At 43.2% G+C, this 15,086-nt stretch overlaps 1 protein-coding gene across 1 annotated transcript in view; it reads left to right on the top strand.

The window, feature by feature from the left end:
• The first annotated feature begins 9,591 nt into the window (after window positions 1-9,591).
• Window positions 9,592-15,086, top strand: part of LOC115162998 (uncharacterized) — a 28,831-nt gene continuing 23,336 nt past the window's right edge. The window contains exons 1-2 of the mRNA XM_029714556.1: window positions 9,592-9,899; window positions 10,674-12,198. Coding sequence (XP_029570416.1) covers window positions 10,927-12,198 — 1,272 coding nt within the window. The 5' untranslated portion in view covers window positions 9,592-9,899; window positions 10,674-10,926. The remainder of the gene's footprint in view (window positions 9,900-10,673; window positions 12,199-15,086) is intronic.

The raw sequence follows: 15,086 nt of genomic DNA, 5'->3' as shown, positions 1-15,086 counted from the left end.
TCCCTCATCAATCTACACACAATACCCCATAATGACAAAGCAAAAACAGGTTTTTAGATCTTTTTTCAAATGTTTTTTTTTTTTTTAATTACAGAAATATCACATTGACATAAGTATTCAGACCCTTTACTCAGTACTTTGTTGAAGCACCTTTCGCAGCGATTACAGCCTTGAGTCTTCTTGGGTATGACACAACAAGCTTAGCACACCTGTATTTGGGGAGTTTCTCCCATTCTTCTCTGCAGATCCTCTCAAGCTATGTCAGGTTGGATGAGGAGCGTCGCTGCACTGCTATTTTCAGGTCTCTCCAGAGTTGTTCGATCAGGTTCAAGTTCGGTCTCTGGCTGGGCCACTCAAGGACATTCAGAGACTTGTCCCAAAGCCACTCCTGCATTGTTTTGGCTGTGTGCTCAGGACAATGACCTTCGACCCAGTCTGAGGTCCTGATTACTCTGGAGCAGGTTTTCATCAAGGAGCTCTCTGTACTTTGCTCTGTTCATCTTTCCCTCGATCCTGACAAGTCTTCCAGTCCCTGACGCTGAAAAACATCCCCACAGCATGATGCTGCCACCACCATGCTTCACCGTAGGGACGATGCTAGGTTTCCTCCAGATGTGACGCTTGGCATTCAGACCAAAGAGTTCAATGTTGGTTTTAGAATACGTTTAATCCATTTTAGAATAAGGCTGTAACGTAACAAAAATGTGGGGTCTGAATAGTTTCCCGAATGCACAGTACGTATTGACACACACACACACACACACACACACACACACACACACACACACACACACACACACACACACACACACACACACACACACACACACACACACACAGACGTTGAACCGATGAACAGAACATTCTTATCTTTCAAAACATCCCAAAATAAACTATGAAATAAAGTAAAGGAAGAGCAAAAGGAACCTGTCAGAATTAGATGAGAAAACAAAGGATGGAACACACACCTGTGCCCATAAATAATTCTTCCCACAGCTTCCTGTTCCCTGTAGCGTTCCAACTGGAACACGACTTACAGTATCTGTTTGAGAGGAGAAAAACACTAACAATAAAACGTAGTTACATTGTAATAAGCTACCTAAACCATGAACTTCGATCTGATAACTGAAAGCAAATGTTTTTGTGTACATCTATGGAAACAAAGTAACAGATGAGTGCACATACATTGGTTGTACAGTGTTTATTTATTTGACCTTTGTTTAACTTGGCAAGTCAGTTAAGAACAAATTCTTAATTTCAATGTCGGCCTAGGAACAGTGGGTTAACTGCCTATGTTCAGGGGCAGAACGACAGACTTTTACCTTGTCAGCTCGAGGATTCGATCTTGCAACCTTTCGGTTACTAGTCCAACGCTCTAACCACTAGGTGCCGCCCCAAGTGTAGACTACATATCGACCGACACTTATCTTTAACATTTATTTCCCGGAGCAGAAAAACATTGTAACAATCTCCAAGGTCACTGCTCCCTATACAGATGCACTGGAGTCCCCCAACCTGCATTCACTGAGGAGTGCTGCTCAGCACATCTAACCGCCCCCCCCCTCTCTCGCTTTCTCTCTCGCTGTCTCTGTCTCTATGTGTCTCTCTCTGTCTCTGTCTCTCTATCTCTGTGTCTCTCTCTGTCTTTGTCTCTCTCTCTCTCTACATATATACAGTACCAGTCAAAAGTTTGGACACAGCTGCTCATTCCAGGGTTTTTCTATATGTTTTATATTTTCTACATTGTGGAATAATAGTTGAAGACATCAAAACTATGAAATACCACAAATGGAATAATTTACTAACAAAGTGTTAAACAAATATCAGATGTGACGAGGTAGGGGGGTATACTGGCCCTATTTGGTAAAAGACCAAGTCCATATTTTGGCAAGAACAGCTCAAATAAGCAAAGAGAAATGACAGTCCATCATTACTTTAAGACATGAAGTTCAGTCAATTCGGAAAATGTCAAGAACTTTGAAAGTTTCTTTAAGTGCAGTCACAAAAACCATCAAGCGCTATGATGAAACTGGCTCTCATGAGGACCTCCACAGGAAAGGAAGATCCAGAGTTACCTCTGCTGCAGAGGATAAGTTAATTAGAGTTACCAGCCTCAGAAACTGCAGCCCAAATAAATGCTTCACAGAGTTCAAGTAACAGACACATCTCAACATCAACTGTTCAGAGGAGACTGTGTAAATCAGGCCTTCATGGTCGATTTGCTGCAAAGAAACCATTACTAATGGTGTGGGGGTGCTTTGCTGGTGAATTCAAGGCACACTTAACCAGCCATGGCTACCACAGCATTCTGCAGCGATACGCCATCCCATCTTGTTTGCGCTTAGAGGGACAATCATTTGTTTTTCAACAGGACAATGACCTAACACACATCTCCAGGTTGTGTAAGGGCTATTTGACCAAGACGGAGAGTGATGGAGTGCTGCATCAGATGACATGGCCTTCACAATCACCTGACCTCAACCCAATTGAGATAGTTTGGGATGAGTTAGACGCAGAGTGAAGGAAGAGCAGCCAACAAGTGCTCTGCATATGTGGGCACTCCTTCGAGACTGTTGGAAAAGCATTCCAGGTGAAGCTGGTTGAGAGAATGCCAAGAGTGTTCAAAGCTGTCATCAAGGCAAAAGGTGGCTACTTTGAAGAATCTAAAATCTAAAACATATTTAGATTTGTTTAACACTTTTTTTGTTACTACATGATTCCATATGTGTTATTTCATAGTGTTGATGTCTTCACTATTATTATACAATGTAGAAAATAGTAAAAATAAAGAAAAACCCTGGAATGAGTACGTGTCCAAACTTTTGACTGGCACTGTATATTGGTACACTTGTTTCAGTTCCTGAAACGGCTTTGACAGACAAAAAATACAGATAACCTTGCACAGATTTATTTTATAAAGTAGTGTGTAGGCCTATGTGGTGAAAATATTGTCCATGAGTATCAAAGGAAAAATCCACCGATTTTTGATACAGTCCCAACATATTTTGCATGGCAGCAGTCAAGTTTTCAAGATATTGGATTTTCAAGATGCAAAATGTCACTTGCCACATCATCATAATGCTGCTTTGTGCTAGTGACATTTTGTGTCTCAACAGTCAAATGATGTGGCAAGTGACACTGCTTGAAAGTCCATTATCTTGGGACTGTATCAACAGGGGACTAATGGAAATATACCAAAAGATTGTTTTGGAATGGAGTTTTCCTTAAGCCTGAAGGCTGTGGAAAGTCCCTAAGGAAAGCCCCATACCATGTATACCACTTCCTAATGGTCATGAGTGTCAGTCACAGAGTTGCTGACCCTGTAACCTATGACATCACGGTTTGTTTGGTTTCCCCATTGATCCCTGTGTCTAGCCTGTAGGCTTACACTATCGGGCATATCTCCTCTCTAGACTTTGCCTTATTGTCTCTCCATCTCTCCGTCTGTCTGTCTGGTCTGTGTGCATTTCTGTCTGTCTGTTTTTCTGTCTGTATTGTCCTGTAAGTATTGCACATGTGCCTGCCTGTCTCTCTCTCTCTCTCTCTCTCTCTGTGTGTGTGTCTACTGAGGTGTGAGGATGGACAGTGAGGCTGGTAACCCAGTCACTTCACACGGCCCCTGCCCGTACCATTGTTCCTGGAAAATGGTAGACGAGAGTGGCATGCTCTGCGGTGACAAAACACCTCCCTGTCTTTAATCCCACAGAGTGGAGCACTAATCCACGGGCCACAGGGTCACATTATCTCACCTCTTCCTTCAACACATATACAGTGGCAAGAAAAAGCATGTGAACCCTTCGGAAATACCTGGATTTCTGCATAAATTAGTCATACAATTCATCTGATCTTCATCTAGGCCTCAACAATAGACAAACACAGTCTGCTTAAACTAATAACACACAAACAATTACACGTTTTCATGTCTTTACTGAACACACCGTGTAAACATTCACAGCGCAGGGTGGGAAAAGTATGTGAACCCTTGGATTTAATAACTGGTTGAACCTCCGTTGGCAGCAATAACCTCAAACAAACGTTTTCTGTAGTTGCAGATCAGACATGCACAATGGTCAGGAGGAATTTTGGATCATTCCTTTTTACAAAACTGTTTCAGTTCAGCAATATTTTTGGGATGTCTGGTGTGAACTGCTAACTTGAGGTCATGCCACACCATCTCAATCGGGTTGAGGTCAGGACTCTGACTGGGATACTCCAGAAGGCCTATTTTCTTCTATTGAATCCATTCTGTTGTTGATTTACTTCTGTGTTTTGGGTCGTTGTCCTGTTGCATCACCCAACATCTGTTGAGTATCAATTGGCGGAAAGATAGCCTTACATTCTCCTGCAAAATGTCTTGATAATCTTGGGAATTCATTTTCCCGTCAATGATAGCAAGCTGTCCAGGCCCTGAAGCAGCAAAGCAGCCCCAAACCATGATGCTCCCTCCACCATACTTTACAGTTGGGATGAGGTTTTGATGTTGGTGTGCTGTGCCTTTTTTTCTCCACACATAGTGTTGTGTGTTCCTTCCAAACAACTCAACTGTAGTTTCATCTGTACACAGAATATTTTGCCAGTAGCGCTGTGGAACATCCAGGTGCACTTTTGCAAACTTCAGACGTGTAGCAATGTTTTTGTTGGACAGCAGTGGCTTCTTCCTTGGTGTCCTCCCATGAACACCATTCTTGTTTAGTGTTTTACGTATCGTAGACTCATCAACCGAGATGTAAGCATGTTCCAGAGATTTCTGTAAGTCTTTAGCTGACACTCTAGGATTCTTCTTAACCTCATTGAACATTCTGTGCTGTGCTCTTGCAGTCATCTCTGCAGGACGGCCACTCCTAGGGAGAGTAGCAACAGTGCTGAACTTTCTCCATTTATAGACAATCTGTTTTACCGTGGACTGATGAACATCAAGGCTTTTAGAGACACTTTTTAACCCTTTAAATTATGTATTCAATATAGATAATTTGAGTGTTATTAGTTTAAGCACACTATGTTTGTCTATTGTTGTGACTTAGATGAAGATCAGATCAAATTTGATGAAGAATTTATGCAGAAATCCAGGTAATTCCAAGGGGTTCAGATCATTTTTCTTGCCACTGTAGATGTATGATCTTCATTTGATCACGCTGTTGTTGTAGGAAATGTCCTGCATTGCAGGAAATGCTAACTTTTAGTGTATTCTAGGTTTTAAAAAGCTTCTAAAATGTGTAATTTCCACTTGCTTCCATTCAGCCACAAAAGCATTAGTGAGGTTGGGCACTGATGTTGGGCAATGATTAGGCCTGGCTCGCAGTCGGCATTTCAATTCATCCCAAAGGTGTTCGATGAGGTTGAGGTCAGGGCTCTGTGCAGGCCAGTCAAGTTCTTCTACAACGATCTTGACAAACAATTTCTATATGAACCTCACTTCATGCACGGGGGCATAGTCATGCTGAAATAGGAAAGGGCCTTCCCCAAACTGTTGCCACAAAGTTGGAAGCACAGAATCGTCTAGAATGTCATTGTATGCTGTAGCGTTAAGATTTCCCTTCACTGGAACTAAGGGGCCTAGCCCAAATCATGAAAAACAGCCCCAAACCATTATTCATCCTCCACCAAACTTTACAGTTGGCACTATGCATTGGGGCAGGTAGTGTTCTGCTGGCGTCTGCCAAACCCAGATTGGTCCGTCAGACTGCCAGATGGTGAAGCGTGATTAATCACTCCAGAGAAAGCGTTTCCAGGGTCCAATGGCGGCGAGCTTTACACCACTACACTGACGCTGCTCGGCCATGGAAACCCATTTCATGAAGCTCCCGACGGTAGTGAGTGTTGCAACCGAGGACCGACAATTTTTACACGCTACGCGCTTCAGCACATTGCGGTCCCATCCTGTGAGCTTGTGTGGCCTACCACTTCGCCGCTGAGCCGTTGTTGCTCCTAGATGTTTCCACTTCACAATAACAACACTTACAGTTGACTGGGGCAACTCTAGCAAGGCAGAAATTTTACGAACTGACTTGTTGAAAAGGTTGAATCCTATGACGGTGCCATGTTAAAAGTCACTGAGCTCTTCAGTAAGGCCAGTCTACTGCCAATGTTTGTCTATGGAGATTGCATGGCTGTGTGCTTGATTTTATACACCCGTCAGCAACGGGTGTGGATGAAATAGCCGGACCTACTCATTTTAAGGGGTGTCCACATACTTTTGTATATATGGTGTATAATAGTTTAAGTAAAACATTTTCAATATAGTAGTGCACCCATCGCAATACTGTAGGCCTACTTTTAGGCCCAATCCATAACAAATCCAAATTTCGAGGTTGTAAATGTCAGCTTTAAGTTCAAAAGGTTTCAAAGGCTTTTCGTCATCACACTGGGAACAACTTAATAGCCACTGACTATCATTGACCTTTGGACCCATTTCCTACAAACAGGAATGTGATAGCCTACATTGTTGCCAAACTCATGATAGGCAACTTCCTCAAAACAGTTACATTGTATCACAGAAGTTTCCCCTGCAGTAGCAGTGCTTGGGTAAAATCACTGGGGAAGCCAGGCCATTTAAAAAGCCATATTACAACCCATGTTGTGATATTTGCGTTGCTTGGTCTATAACCCATTAGTTCATACACCACAATAAGGCTGTGACAACAAAAATACAACATTCACACAGTGGTGGAATACATTCAACTACACAGTGGTGTAAAGTACTTAAGGAAAAAGACTTTCAAGTACTACTTAGGTCGTTTTTTGGGGGTATCTGTACTTTACTTTACTATTTATATTTTTGACCACTTTTATTTGAATATATTCCTAAAGAAAATAATGTACTTTTACCCCATACATTTTCCCTGACACCCACAATTACTTGTTACATTTTGAATGCTAACAGGACAGGAAAATATGGTCTAATTCACATACTTATCACGAGAACATCTCTGGTCATCCCTACTGCCTCTAAACTGGGGGACTCACTAAACACATGCTTCGTTTGTAAATGGTGTCAGAGTGTACCCTTGGCCATCTGTAAATGTAAAAAAAACTAGAAAATGTGTCCGTCTGCTTCATTTAAGGAAGTAAAAATGTTTTATACTTGTACTTTTACTTTTGATACTTGCAGTTGAAGTCAGAAGTTTACATACACCTTACCCAAATACATTTAAACTCAGCTTTTCACAATTCCTGACATTTAATCCTAGTAAAAATTCCCTGTCTTAGGTCAGTTAGGATCACCACTTTTATTTTAAGAATGTGAAATGTCAGAATAATAGTAGAGAGAATGATTTATTTCAGCTTTTATTTATTTCATCACATTCCCAGCGGGTCAGAAGTTTACATACACTCAATTAGTATTTGGTAGCATTGCCTTTAAATTGTTTAACTTGGGTCAAATGTTGAGTTTAGCCTTCCACAAGCTTCCCACAATAAGTTGGGTGAATTTTGGCCCATTCCTCCTGACAGAGCTGGTGTAACTGAGTCAGGTTTGTAGACCTCCTTGCTCGCACACACTTTTTCAGTTCTGCCCACAAACTTTCTATAGGTTTGAGGTCAGGGCTTTGTGATGGCCACTCCAATACCTTGACTTTGTTGTCCTTAAGCCATTTTGCCACAACTTTGGAAGTATGCTTGGGGTCATTGTCCATTTGGAAGACTCATTTAACTTCCTGACTGATGTCTTGAGATGTTGCTTCAATATATCCACATAATTTTCCTACCTCATGATGCCATCTATTTTGTGAAGTGCACCAGTCCCTCCTACAGCAAAGCACCCCCACAACATGATGCTGCCACCCCAGTGCTTCATGGTTGGGATGGTGTTCTTCGGCTTGCAAGCGTCCCCCTTTTTCATCCAAACATAATGATTGTCATTATGGCCAAACAGTTCTATTTTTTGTTTCATCAGACCATAGGACATTTCTCCAAAAAGTAGGATCTTTGTCCCCATGTGCAGTTGCAAACCGGCTTTTTTTATGGCAGTTTTGGACCAGTGGCTTCTTCCTTGCTGAGCGGCCTATCAGGTTATGTTGATATAGGACTTGTTTTACTGTGGATATAGATACTTTTGTACCGGTTTCTTCTTCACAAGGTTCTTTGCTGTTGTTCTGGGATTGATTTGCACTTTTCGCACCAAAGTACATTAATCTCTAGGAGACAGAACGCATCTCCTTCCTGAACGGCATGACGGCTGCGTGGTCCCATGGTGTTTATACTTACGTACTATTGTTTGTACAGATGAACGTGGTACCTTCAGGCGTTTGGGAATTGCTCCCAAGTATGAACCAGACTTGTGGAGGTCTACCATTTTTTTCTGAGGTCTTGGCTGATTTCTTTTGATTTTCCCATGATGTCAAGCAGAGGCACTGAGTTTGAAGGTAGGCCTTGAAATACATCCACAGGTACACCTCCAATTGACTCAAATGATGTCAATTAGCCTAACAGAATCTTCTAAAGCCATGACATCATTTTCTGGAATTTTCCAAGCTGTTTAAAGGCACAGTCAACTTAGTGTTTGTAAACTTCTGACCCACTGGAATTGTGATACAGTGAATTATAAGTGAAATAATCTATCTGTAAACAATTGTCGGAAAAATTACTTGTGTCATGTACAAAGTAGATGTCCTAACCGACTTGCCAAAACTATAGTTTGTTAACAAGATATTTGTGGAGTGGATGAAAAACAAGTTTTAATGACTCCAACCTAAGTGTATGTAAACTACTGACTTCAACTGTAAGTATATTTTAGCGATTACATTTACTTTTGATACTTAAGTTTATATAAAACCAAATACTTTTAGACTTTTACTCAAGTAGTATTTTACTGGGTGACTTTCACTTTTACCTGAGTCATTTTCTATTAAGGTATCTTTACTTTTACTAAAGTATGAAAATTGGGTACTTGTTTCACCACTGCAACTACACATACGTTTGCTTCATCACAAAACCGAAGAAAAACCGAAGAGCAACGTCTCTCCAGCAATGTTGCCTCAATTATTTTGTTTTTGGGGCCCTGAGCAAATTTTAGGTCTTGTGAGCAGATACTTGAACCTTGTGAGAATTTTGTGCAACTTCTGGTGCCCGTTTACAGTGAACACTGAGGCTGAACCCTTACAGTTTAAGACAGTAGCCAATAGTCTATTGTGGCTATTTGAGAATAATGTCGGCCTAGTGGCCTACCAACAAAACCCATAACATTTTCACATGGAAATAGCTTTGATTTCTATGATATAGCCTACAGTAGCCTATATGCGGTATTCAATGCAGGCCTACATTGCATGAGACTTTAAAACGTTTTTACATTATAAAAGGGCTTGACATTTTTTACTTAGTCTGTAACACATTGGTCCAAATAGATTACTGTAAATTGCATTGTTGTATGATGCAAGAAACCACTTTACAAAAATATATATTATTACCATACAGACAATTCTAGTAATATATGTAGGCTACCCCATTACTACCTATACTTATCTAGAACGGAGCTGATAACTCGCTAACTAGCAAAGAATGTCAACAACTGTGCACTCAACCGGCCCTGATTTGAACGGTTCTGAATGACGTGTTCATGTGCACGTGGAACTGACAGGATCGTTCATGGACAGGAGAGGGCGAGCGAGCGAGCGGAGAGAGACGCTGTGGGGAGTTACCAGCGGAGAGACACGGTGGAGAAATGGACCGTACTTTTTGGTGATTGAGGGGGACCTACTGTGACTCCCGAGGCAGAAGCGGTCGTTCTCTCCCAAGGACAAGCATCAGTTTCCAAATTCCACCCTGGGTGGTGGACATTTCGGGATATTAATTAGCTGAACATAAAGAAAATCGTCTGGAACAACAGCAAGACAATCCCGGAAATAACAGACGTACCCTCAGCCGGTCACGTAGGCTACGCTACTGGAGCTTTGCGTTACAGATCGGTAAGTGTACAACCAGCTGACAGATAGAGGGCTATATTTTACCCGGGTTACTATTATTATGCACTTTATTGAATTGACTTCAAAGTCACAGCTAAACTCACTCAAATAATCCAATATAGGCTATTTGTATGGAAGGGACACACAACACGTGTAGGCTATATTACTAAGTTATAGACTATGAATACAGGCTAAACATTAAGTAATAGGGTTGAATAACAAAGTGGAGTGGCATGTGCTCTTCAGAGTAGCTGCTCTCACAATGTGCTTACCCCCTCTTCGAGAGGTGGGGAATTATTCTTACAGATATCCGTATTATTATTACTGTAACGTGTTGTTATTGCCTGAAATATTTCATATAAATGTAGACGCTTTACACAAGCCCTTTTGTAAGCGACCCTTGCGTTGATATTTTAGAATTGAATTGCCGTAACAAATCAATGACTATTTAACTACCCGAGCCACTATAGCCCAATGTCTGAATATAATATATTATTCGAATATTATAGAAGAATATTTAAAGCAATTTCGACATATTTAAAGTTTGTCAATAAATGTAGGCCACGCTACATCATATATTAGGTCTACAATGAAATGTGTCGAGCAAGTTTCGGGTCCCTTACAGGTTTCTTCATTTAGGGAGTGTGAATAGCCTAGGCCTGGTTTGAAAATTAGACTGCTTTGTGTTTAGCTTGAGTATTTCGTCCCAAACCTGTGGGTAGATACGATTTAGCCTAACGGTAATCACAGTCAAGTAATTATTGTATTTTGTTTCAGAAACATCTCAAGCTTCGGAATATCAGAAAACATTTCAATAGAAGACAAACGTGAAACCATTTCAAGACAAACCACGAATGAAAGAAACTGAGGCGTATTCGGAGCTATTCGGACTTTTTAATATGAAACTTTCCAACGCTCCTCTCTCGCAGACCCGGCAGTTGTACTACACACTCCCTCTCGCACAGTGGCTCTGGTAAAAAATGAGGCGAGGACGTGGGCTACGTGCACATCCAGCACTAGACGAGATGAAATGGAGAGCTTGGAACACACGGACCTTTTAAATCCAAGCTCTTCCCACGGACATCACCGTCTTTCAGCCTCGCATGAGAGAGTGACAAACGGTGAACACATATTCGGAGCTGCCGAGCTTCACCCTTTCCAGACCAACATGGGACTAAATGGGTACTGCCCGGGCATGACGCCTGTTGGGAGCGCCACGGCTGCGGAGTTACTGTCAGGTCTGGCTTCCAAAGCAAGCTCTTCCGGAATCATGGTATTAAAGAAGCAGCCGAATACTGGGCTGCCGTTCTATAACGGCGGGATCGTGTCTCCGTCCGCAACCAATGAGGGCAGCCACAGTGGGGTTTTGGCGCAAACTCCCAACGGTTGTCCTCCGCAAGTGAGGGGGGTGGGGGAGACACCGAATGGCCTTGCGCAACCCCTAGGCAACAGGGCACGCCTCGTTGAGAATGGGGACAGAACACAACATGAGAAATGTGCTCTTCTAGTGAAGAGGGCCAATGGTGACCCGCAGGTCAAACAGCACCATCGGAAGCGGAGAGGCGGGGAGAACCGGGACATGGGTCTGGAGACGCCCAAAGGATGTGGCTTGTCAGTGGGGTCAGGTTTAGGATCTCAAGGTATGATGTTCAACGGACCAGGAGAGTCGATAACCCTGGACTGCAAACGGAGACTAGTGGCGGAGAGCGACGTTCACAAAGCAGAGCCCTCCAAACCAGGCAAGGCGGTTCCGCTCGCTGCTAATGGCGACAACGGCATCAACAATAACCTAAGCAACCACAACCACGGGGCCACCCCTCACCCCCCTTTGCCCGCCCCTCACAACAACAAGCTGCACCACAATGTACACAAGGTGACACTGCTGAGCACCGGGGCCGCTCCAGACCAGACGTCCCCAGTAGAGTCCAACAGCATCCCGTCTCTACGGTTACAGGCCGGGGCGGGCTGGTCGGCGGAGCATATCGCCCAGAAGTACATCGTGCCCTGTATGAATTCCTACGGTATCTGTGTGAAGGACAGTTTCCTGGGGCCACGGCTGGGTGAGTCGGTGATGGGCGAGGTGGAGAGTCTGAATCGCAGCGGGAAGTTCCACGGGGGTCAGCTGGTTAGCCAGAGGAGCATCCCTTCGCGGAGTATCCGCGGAGACCAGATCGCTTGGGTGGAGGGGCACGAGTCGGGGTGTGAGGGCATCGCCGCGCTGATGGCACACATCGACGAGGCCGTGATGCACAGCGCTGCCAACGGGCAGCTGGGGGACTGTGTCATCAACGGGCGCACCAAGGTGAGTGAACGGGGAGGGCGGCGGGAGGACTGAGGTGGTGGGTTTGGGGACAGGAAGGGATGGCGTCATCAATGGGAGCACCAAGATGGGGGGAGAAGCTGGGGAAGAGAGAAATAGAGAATTGTGGAAGGGAACAGTGTGAGCTGGGGACTCAATGTCATCAAATGCCATATCCCGCCGAGAGGAGAAGGAGGAGGGGAGGCTGACTGAAATAGAAAGGATTAGTGCCAAAGTCAACGTTTTATATAATTCTACTCAATAGATAGGGGGTGATAAGCTGTGGAGTCGCATTTTGATTACATCATCTACTGTGATGTTGAGCTGTCACTGTCATCTCACTGATAAAGGGTAGGCATGTAATTCCATGTTCTGCTCCCTGTCTGATTCATTGTGATAGGGCCACACACTCAGGTAAGTGGGGCCATAGCTGTCCTATATGTCCCTGACTTCTCCCATGCTACTGTGTATGCCGGTATGCCCCTATTGTCATGCCACTGTTTATGCCAATGTTTCACTAGATTTGAAGGCAACTCTTTCAATCTGTATCTCTCACCCGTACACAAACAAGGTATTCTTGTGGCTGGTTTGGTAAGAGTGTGTGTGTGTTTGTTTGGTTAGTTGGTGTCTGTTTGGATGGCTGTGTACAGTATGTTTGACTGTTTGCTTGCCTAGCCAATCGTAGCTATTTGTATGGCCATGTATGTATGCGCTTGTTTGGATTGTTTTCGTCTTTGTGCGTTTTGAGAATATGAATGTATGAAAGAGGGGTTATTTTTAACCTTCCTTAGCATAGCATCAAACTTTGATTTTACAAGCTTAGACAATGGCCAGACATGACAAACAGGGTTGACAATTTGAACTGAATTCAGGAAGTAAACAAACAAAGACAAAATTAACATTTTCAAATGAGTACTTTCTCCTTTTAAGTTTATTGAGAATTCACTACAAATAAAATGCCTTTTTCAATTATTGAATTGGAATTTCAGTTTACTTCCTGAATTGATTGACTTCAATTAGAATTGACTCCAACCTTGATGACCAAAGAGTGGTAGTTGATTTTGCCCCATCCTACTAGCCGTACAGAGCCTAAGTTGGCGCAGTGCTGTAAGCTGTCAGTGAGCTTACTCAGTGACGCAGGTCTGGATATTTGAGCCAGGTTATGTCACGGTCCTACGTCGGTCTCACCCACTCTCACTGCATTCCCCCAGGTTTCCACCCCACCCTGAACCAGTTTCTCAGCCCACTCAGCCCTCTCCTAAAGCAGGGTTCAGACCTATCTAGTCCTCGTTCAACTAGACTAGAGCATGGCTTGAGTCCTGCATAAGCCGCCATACATTATACTGAATATAACCCTATGTGTTGACTGTAAGTCGCTTTGATACAATCTGCTACCTAGTGACTATGTTACATTAACATATTATCTCAGTTGTTCACTACTGCACCTTGACCCCAGGGTCTACCTCTTATCAGTGGTGTTAGCCATTGCAGAAACGTCTAGACTCTGTTACGCCACATTTACTCTAGGAGGTTGGAGTGGAATATTTAATAGAAATATTTAGAGTAGCAGAAGTAGTGGTGGTGGGGATAGTAGTCATTCTAGAAGTAGTAGAGGGGGTAGTAGTAATAGTTGTGGTAGTAGTAGCTGTAATGTACTGTAGGACAGAGCTATTTGAGGTAGTTGTAGTCTCACTAGTGGTAGTAGTTTGGCAATTCCATGGTAAGGCAATTATGCCGAGACTCACATTTTCCCTTTAAAATGTATACCAAACAAAAACCATTGATTTCAAAGTTTACTTAGAAACATTTCATGCAGAAAGTTTTACAAAAACGCATTACATGAAAAACTGTGCCGATACAAAGTTTGGTAACCGAGAAAAAAACCCGGGGATGCTACCGTAGCTCTGTTATCAAGCTTTGCATCGGCACAGTTTTTCCTGTAAATGTGTTTATTGATTTACTGTGTAAATTGTTCAAAGTAGTCTTCGAGCTTTGAAATCAATGTTTTTTCGGTTTGGTGTACATTTTAGAGTCTCAGTGTAATTTTCTAACTGTGGAATTGCCCAGATGAAATGTAGGGTAGTAGTAATAGTTGTAGCCTTAGTAGTAGTAGTAGCTGTAAGGTAGGGTAGTAGTAGTAGTGGTATTTGTAGCCTTAGAAGTAGTAGTAGCCGTAAGGTAGGGTAGTAGTAGTAGTGGTATTTGTAGCCTTAGAAGTAGTAGTAGCTGTAAGGTAGGGTAGTAGTAGTAGTGGTATTTGTAGCCTTAGAAGTAGTAGTAGCCGTAAGGTAGGGTAGTAGTAGTAGTGGTATTTGTAGCCTTAGAAGTAGTAGTAGCTGTAAGGTAGGGTAGTGGTAGTTGTAGCCTTAGAAGTAGTAGTAGCTGTAAGGTAGGATAGTTGTCGTAGTGGTACTGCAGTAGTTGTGGATTTAGGCTAGCGTGAGAGCAGGGCACCAGTTCCAGGGTGTGTGCAGTAGAGATGTGAGGGGTAGCAGCAGTACCAGTGTTCAGTGGGTAGGAGCTGTCAGAATACGTTTGGGATCTACACCTCACCTGGGCTGCAGTCAATATCACCCCAGTGCGTGTGTGTGCGCTCGCATGCACACTACATAATCAAACCATAGCTGTGAGGTGACCCAGTCAGAGAAGTAAAGAGGCGCACCTTACTCCCACAGTGAGGCACTTTGTGTAATACCCAGACACCATGTGTTTTAACAGAGATGTCACTCTCCCAGACATCAGCCCTTTGCTCCTCTGTCATGGAACTGACTATTATGCCTCTAGGTCAAATGTTACGCTTGCTCTGCTCCATAAGTGTGGCAGGCAGGCAGCTGATGGTAAATGGGTTAGTTGAGTCTCAAGCCAATGTTGCTACCTATATGTTCCATACC

Source organism: Salmo trutta, chromosome 26 (genome assembly GCF_901001165.1).
Source record: "Salmo trutta chromosome 26, fSalTru1.1, whole genome shotgun sequence".
Lineage (NCBI taxonomy): Eukaryota > Metazoa > Chordata > Actinopteri > Salmoniformes > Salmonidae > Salmo > Salmo trutta.
Note: the sequence above shows the minus strand (reverse complement) of the source record. Positions and strands in the feature narration are given on the sequence as shown.